Source organism: Chamaea fasciata, unplaced genomic scaffold (genome assembly GCF_029207755.1).
Source record: "Chamaea fasciata isolate MVZ Bird 193981 ecotype frontalis unplaced genomic scaffold, bChaFas1.0.hap1 SCAF_14, whole genome shotgun sequence".
NCBI lineage: Eukaryota > Metazoa > Chordata > Aves > Passeriformes > Sylviidae > Chamaea > Chamaea fasciata.
In genome coordinates this window covers 1,948,678-1,955,384 of record NW_027094099.1, presented here as the reverse complement: position 1 = coordinate 1,955,384, position 6,707 = coordinate 1,948,678, and the positions used below count along the sequence as shown (strand labels likewise).

Here is a 6,707-nt window from a genome sequence, read left to right as displayed (position 1 = left end):
CCATCTCCATCCCTCTATCCATCCCATCTTCTTCATCACACCATCCCTTCCATCATCTCAATCCTCTCCATCGCTTCCATCATCTCCATCCCTCCATCCCCTCCATCTGTCCATCCTTTCCATCATCTCCATCTGTCCATCCCTTCCATCCATCCATCCCTTCCATCCCTCCATCACACTGTCCCTTCCCTCATCTCCATTCCACCATCCCTTCCCTCCCTTCCCTCATATCCATCTGTCCATCCCTTCTCTCATCTCCATCCATCCATCCCTTCCATCATCTCCATCACCTCTGTCACATTTTCATCCCTTCCATTCCCTTCATCCCCTCCATCAAGTCCCCCACCTTCATTCCCTCCATCCCCTCTGTTGCCTTTCCATCCCCTCCCCTCTCTCCATCAGCTCCACCCTCTTCATTCCCTCCCTCCCATCTCAAGGCTGCTCTGCTCCACAGCAGCTTTCCATGCCACGACACCAAAGTTAACAATAACTCCGTGCTCTGGCTGGGCTAGGAGCCCTGAAGGGCTGATCCCTGCAGGGAGGTCATTTAGGGATGAGCAGCCCCCAACTTTCCATAGTGTCCTGTTATTTCCATGGGAATTTAGTGTTTACTCCCCTTTTTTTTTTTTTTTTTTAAAGGAAACTGTGCAAAACTTCAGATTTAATGGTGCTCTGAGATGGGGATGAAACATCCCCCCCATGGAGGGTTCCATGGCTGATTCTATTTTTTCAGGGATAGAAAGCTGCTCCCGATTTTTAGTGAAGCCCTGAACTGATCCAGAGCTTGGCATCACCTTTGTGCCTATCCCAGCCGAGACTTTACAGAGGAGAAGGAGCAGAATCAGCTCCCTTCGGGGTGAAATCTTGCCCCAATGCCACTGGAGTCACAGCCCACTCATTTCCCACCGGAAAAACCCCGACCCAACACACCAACTCAGATTTTTAAGGATGACAGAGAGGCATAGGGTGTTTCCCCCCCCCCAAAAAAAAAATCATTTCCCAATGGAATAAGATCAGAAAGAGACTTAAGAAATGTTCATATAAGTATTTATTGAGTTAGAAATACGATGTGGTTTCCGTCCCAGCACAAGGCTGCATTCCAAACAGGCACAAACAGGCAGGAATTGCTGCTCCATTTGCCATGAGGCTTCACCCTCCCACTGGCTAAAGCTGAATGTAGCACAAGGCATCTCCTGCAAGCCTGAAACCCTTGCTCCTTAACCTGGATATAGAAATCGATTGCTTGTCAAAGAAAAAAAAAATCTCACATTAAAAAAGGCAGCGATTGCAGAGTTAGTCTGAAAGCCAGGAGTGTCCTACAGTTCCCTGTCCCTTTTTCCCAGTCCTCTGAGGTTTTCCAGGAGGCTCCATGATAGGGATTGATTTAAAATCTCAATTTGTGAGCGGCACTGCTGGTGGATTTTATTTTCCTTTTAATAATCAGCAGGAGCACTCAGGAATTCACTCCATGAGTTTACATTCAAGGAATTCGGGCGTCCGGATGCACCCAGGATGGGTCCCCTCGAGGTGAGCGCTGCTGCAGCCCCCAGAGGCTTCCTGAGGCAGAGGGAAGCGCGCGTTCCCAGTGGCACAAGGAGCTGGGAAGGAGGATTTCAGCCCGTGGGATACGGCTGGGCAGGCTCCTCTGAAAGGAACCTGCAGGTTTATTTATATTTGGATGGAGGGAGCTGCCCGTGGCAGGTGGAGGACATCCCACCCTCGAGCATCCCCTCCCCACCACAGGCTGGATCTCTCCAAGAGACCTTCCGTGTGGGAAAGGGTGATGGAGCTGGCTCCAGGGGCTGGGAAGAGCCCCACAAAGCCCAATTGCCATTCCCAGGAGAGAAACCACCCTCCAGGGAAGAGCCAAGTGTCCGACCCCCAGGGCTGCTCTCTCCAGCAGTTCACTGAGAGCTTTTCCCGGGAAGCCGCTGCTGGATCTGGAAGGCCTCGCACTTCTTGTACTTCATGGTCAGTCCAAACTGGGGGGTGATGTCCACGGGCTCCCCAGGCCGCAGGCTGAACTGCAGCTGCTGCAGCAGCGTGGTGAGGAAGAGGAAGATCTCCCAGCGGCCGATGGTCTCGCCCAGGCAGCGCCGCTTGCCCAGCCCGAAGGCCAGCACCTTCTCGCCCTCCGTGCGGCTCAGTTCTCCCGCGGGGGTCAGGAACCGCTCGGGCCTGAAGGCTGAGGGATCCTTCCAAAGGGTCCTGGGGCACAGAGGGGACACTCCTGAGGGGGCGGTTTGGTCACAGGGCCAAAAAGAATGCCCAGTGTTTTGGGGACATAAAAGCTCTTCCAGTGCCAGCCCCTGCCGTGGGCTGCGACGCCTTCCACCATCCCAACTTCTGTCCAACCTGGCCTTGGACACTTCCAGGGATCCAGGGGCAGCCACTGCTCTTCTGGGAAACCACACTACCTTCACAGGGAGGAATTCTTTCCCAATTTCCCATCCATCCCTGCCCTCTGGCACTGGGAAGCCATTCCCTGTGTCCTGTCCTTCCATCCCTTGTCCCAAGTCCTTCTCCAGCTCACTTCCCTGGCAGTGGCTCTGAAGTGTCTCCAGAGCAGAGGTCCAGCCCTTGGGCATCGTGACAGTTTTGTCCCACTGCAATGAGGTCAGGGACCAAAGCCTGTCCTTGCAGGGAGGAACTTTGCAGTGCTGTCTCACTCCGCCATCCAAAACCACCCTCGGCAAGCTCTGCCTCTGGTCTAAAACACCAACTCCGTGTCAGACTCCATCAGCTCAGCCTGTTGGAACCTCTGTTCCAGGCCGGGGCTGTGTTTGCTTGGGCAGACACCCGAGATGGATTTAATTCCATCCATTTAATTCCAGCAGCCAGAGAACCTGCAGCTTCAGCACTGGGATCAGCCAGCAGCCCTTCAAACAGGAAAAATGGGCACCAGGCGGGTTTCCCTTTTTGAATCCTCTCAGCAGAGCTTCCCAGCCTGTCCCTGTGTGGCTGCTGAGAGGTGCCAGGTGGGATTTAAATGTGTCAGCTGGGAATTTCTGCTTGGATATGTGGAATCCTTTCTGCCCTAAGGGCAGCATTCCCTTTCCATGCCCATGCAGGAGGGATATCAGCAGGTTTCCAGCCTTTTGGGGTATTTGGATACAAATATCTCCAGCTTTGATCCAAAATACCCCATCTGGGGACCCCTCCTGTATCAAGCCTTGGCTTACCACCCCCCCCCCCCCCCCGTTGGAATGTCTGTGCTGGGGAGCAGTGGAGGGGCAGGATGGGGCTCTGGTTTCCAGTCCCCCTGACATCCCCAAATACGATCATCAGCAATCACAACACAAGTTTAACATCGAGTTTAACAGACTCCCATCACCACATTTCTCTCCCTTGAAAAGGGGAACTGAGCAATTCCCATTGAGCACATCCAGAGCTGTCAACTCGGATCACACACAGGATCTGCTTGGCAGAAGGATTCACCGACTCCTGATTATCCAGCAGCCTGAGCTTCCACACAAATTAGGTAATCCCTGGTGCTGGGGAGCTGCTGAACCGGGGGCCAAGCCAAACTGGGCTAGCTCCATGCCCAGGAGAGCCAAGGCAGGGCTCAGCATCAAACCCACACCATTTTTGGTCCAATCTGCCTTTTGGTACATGATCCACTCATTTTCCAGCACCAGGATTGGTGTGATCTGAATGCCAAGAGAACCCACGATAGCTCAGATGAGCAGGGGGGTTTGGAATACTCACTCATCGTGGTTCACTTGCCACTGGTTGATGAACACACAGGTGTCCTTAGGGATGTAGTAGCCGTTCAGCACCGTGGCTTTTGTCGTGCTGAAGGAAACACGGGTGGAAAGGGAAATTAGAGGAGACTCACAGCTCCTGACAAGTCAAAGCCCAGTGAGTCCTGCAGGGGTTTCATCTTCAAAGCCCTATCCATGCCCTTAGGACTGGCTAGGAAATACCCCAGATTGTATTCAGGAGATTTAATAGTCTTGGTTACACTTTCCTCCAGCAGAAAAATTCCAGTTTCATTTCACAGCTCGTTCCAGACGAGTTGTGATGTGGTTCCTCCCAAGGCAGGAAGAAACATAAACCCAGGGGCGTCCTGCCAGCAAAGGTTTGTGGGGTGAAACCACCCTCAAAACAAAGGATTCAGCCCCAGAAGGGCAACAAGCCGGAATATTTCCCCTTCACAGGGGGCAATTCCCTGCCAAAATGGCACCTCCCAGAAAACCACTCCAAAACCAAAAAAACCCAAATGAGGCCTCAGCCGCTCCAGCCCGTACCTGTGTGGGATGGTGAAGGGCAGGAAGGAGGAATGCCTGAACATCTCCAGGATAAAGGCTTCCGTGTAGGGCAGCGTGCCCCGGTCCGACAGCTGCGGCCGCCTCTCCCGCCCGATGGTCTGGTCTGGGGGAGGTGGAGAGCAGGAGGAGGGTCAGGGCTGAGCAAAGAGGTTTGACCCCAGAGGAATGCAGGTCATGGACTCACCGAGCTCTTCCTGGATCTTCCTCTGGACATCAGGGTACAAGGCAACGTACATGAGGCTCCAGGACAGGGCAGTTGCCACAGTGTCAAAGCCTGGATGGGTGTGGAAAAGGCATTTAATTAGCACAAGAGGATAGGTGAATGGGAGTTTCAGATTCCGCTGCTCCGAATGTTTGTTCCCCACTCAGCTGCCACCAAAAAGCTCTGGTCACTGCTCAGGAGGGCGCACAGCAGCAGCTCCACGCACCCGAACGTGGCCAATGTGTTCACCCACCCAGCCTCCAGCTCTGGGATTCGTCCCAAAGATGGAAAGGTGCCCTCAGAAATGTTCCCACCTGCCCCAAAGAGGTCGTTGACGATGTGGATGATCTTCTTGTCGGAGAGCTGGACGTGGTTGTCCTCCCTGACGCTCTTCTCCTGGCAGTGCCCGATCAGCGAGTCCGTGATGTCCCGGATGTGCTCCTGGGGAAGAGCCAGTGATTCAGGGACACACAGAGATGGGGAAACCTGCCCCAAGCAGCATTGGCTAGGGGTGGGGTGAGGTTCAGCTGCAGCCCAGAGGTCTCCAAGGAGCTTTACAGGGGGACATTCTCAGGCATCACCACCCACACCCAAGAGCATCCCAGCCCTTACCTTATCGAAGCTGCTGTAATGCTCCTGCACGATTTTCTGCACGAAGGTGTTGAAGCGCCTGTTGATGTCCTTGAAGACCTCCATGGTGCGGCTGGGGAGGTACCGCAGCGCGGGGATGAAGTCGCCGGGGTGCCCACTCGCGGCCACCTCCCCAAACTCGTTGCCCATGTTCACCAGGCTGAGCAGCTCCTGGTCCTCGTGCTCGTAGCGCTTGCCGAAGCACATGGCGCAGATGACGTTGGCCACCGACACCACCAGGTACTGGTTAAGGTCAAACCTCTTCTCCTTCTCCATCACCTGCAGGAACTTGGTGACCAGGTACTCGGCCTCCTTGGAGACGTGCTCCTCCAGCAGGCAGCTGCCCGACGACGTGGGACTGGGGGCGATGGAGAAGCTCTTCAGGGCGCTCTGGGCCAGCTTCCTGCGCGCTCTCCACACCTCCCCGGAGTCGGGGCTGAACGCCAGGCTCTGCCCGTTGGAGATGTAGTGGAAGCTAGGCAGGTCGGGGCGCCCCATGAAGTCCTCTCCTTGCTTGACCAGGGCTTGCCGGATGGTGTCCAGCCCGCTGAGCACCAGCACGGGCCGGCTGCCGATGCGCACCTGCATCACGTCCCCGTAGCGCCGGCTCAGCCGCGTCAGCGCCAGGTGCGGGTCCTTGCGCAGCTCCAGCACGTTCCCCAGCACGGGATAGCCCCGTGGGCCCGGCGGCCTCCGCAGCCCCTCGGGCACGGGCTGCCGCTGCAGCCACTGCAGCACCGCCAGCACCAGGCAGAACGCGGCGGCCGCCAGCAGCACCTCGGTGGCCGACACCGCGCCGGGGCTCCCCACCAGCGACATCACGGCCTTCAGCATCGCCGCACGGAGCGCGGAGCAGCCCTGAAGGAGCGAAGCGCACGGAGGGGAAGAGCCGCCATCAGCGGGGGGCTCAGTGCTGGGGCTGCTCCTCACGCTGCCACACGGAGCGACAGCCCTGGAGCGGCTCAGGGGACAGAGCTGCCCCCGCAGCGCTGGGAGTTTCCAGCGGCACAAGCTGCAGACCTGGGAAGGCTCCAAACACACCCACCCATCCCTTACCGGGGACCTCAGGTGCCTGAGCCTTCAGCAGCAGACCCTTAGACTGCCGTGCAGATCCATCAGGAATAAACCAAAGGCGCGTTAGGGACTGGGGCTGGTCTCCAGGCTGAGACACCTGGAGCAGCGACAGCGCAGGGCGGGACAGGGGCAGAGCTGGGCTTCACTTCTGATCCGCGGTTGCCGCACTTTAGGAAACTCCTCGCACTAAAAAGCAGGGTTTTTGCTAGCCAAGAGTGGAAGGAATAAGTGCCTCAACTTTTTCTCTACGTGCCAGGGAAGCAAATGTGCTCTCTTAACCACAGGAACTTTCTTTTCTCCTCAAAGTCTCTTTCAGAGAGCTTGGCCAGAGGAGAGCTGATCCTGATTCGAGCCACGGCTCACCAGCAAGCTCAGCACAGCAGTGCCAGGAATCGTCCCGAAGATCGACGGCTATGAAAATTAACCCTGGCTGCAGTGGGGACCAGCGGGATGGGTGCACCCCTCTCCCTGCTCTGTCAGAAACCACGGAATCATAGAGCTCCTCAAGTTGGAAGGGACTCCTAAGGATC

The 6,707-nt window shown here is 56.2% G+C and overlaps 1 protein-coding gene across 1 annotated transcript; it reads right to left on the bottom strand.

Moving 5' to 3' along the window:
• Positions 1–1,030: 1,030 nt before the first annotated feature.
• Positions 1,031–5,937, bottom strand: LOC136296980 (cytochrome P450 1A4-like). Its single transcript, XM_066196554.1, has 6 exons — positions 5,086–5,937; positions 4,788–4,914; positions 4,456–4,545; positions 4,251–4,374; positions 3,709–3,795; positions 1,031–2,208 (listed from the first exon to the last, which is right to left on the bottom strand). The coding sequence occupies exons 1-6, from the start codon at positions 5,935–5,937 to the stop codon at positions 1,905–1,907; spliced, it is 1,584 nt and encodes a 527-aa protein (XP_066052651.1). The 3' UTR covers positions 1,031–1,904.
• Positions 5,938–6,707: the final 770 nt, after the last annotated feature.

Coding starts and splice junctions, on each gene's coding strand:
- LOC136296980 (XM_066196554.1), bottom strand. CDS start 5,937: ATGCTGAAGGCCGTGATGTCGCTGGTGGGGAGCCCCGGCGCGGTGTCG. Junction 4,915..5,085: donor ATTACAGCAGCTTCGATAAG/GTAAGGGCTGGG, acceptor GCTCTTCCCCAG/GAGCACATCCGGGACATCAC. Junction 4,375..4,455: donor GAAGATCCAGGAAGAGCTCG/GTGAGTCCATGA, acceptor CACCTCCCCCAG/ACCAGACCATCGGGCGGGAG.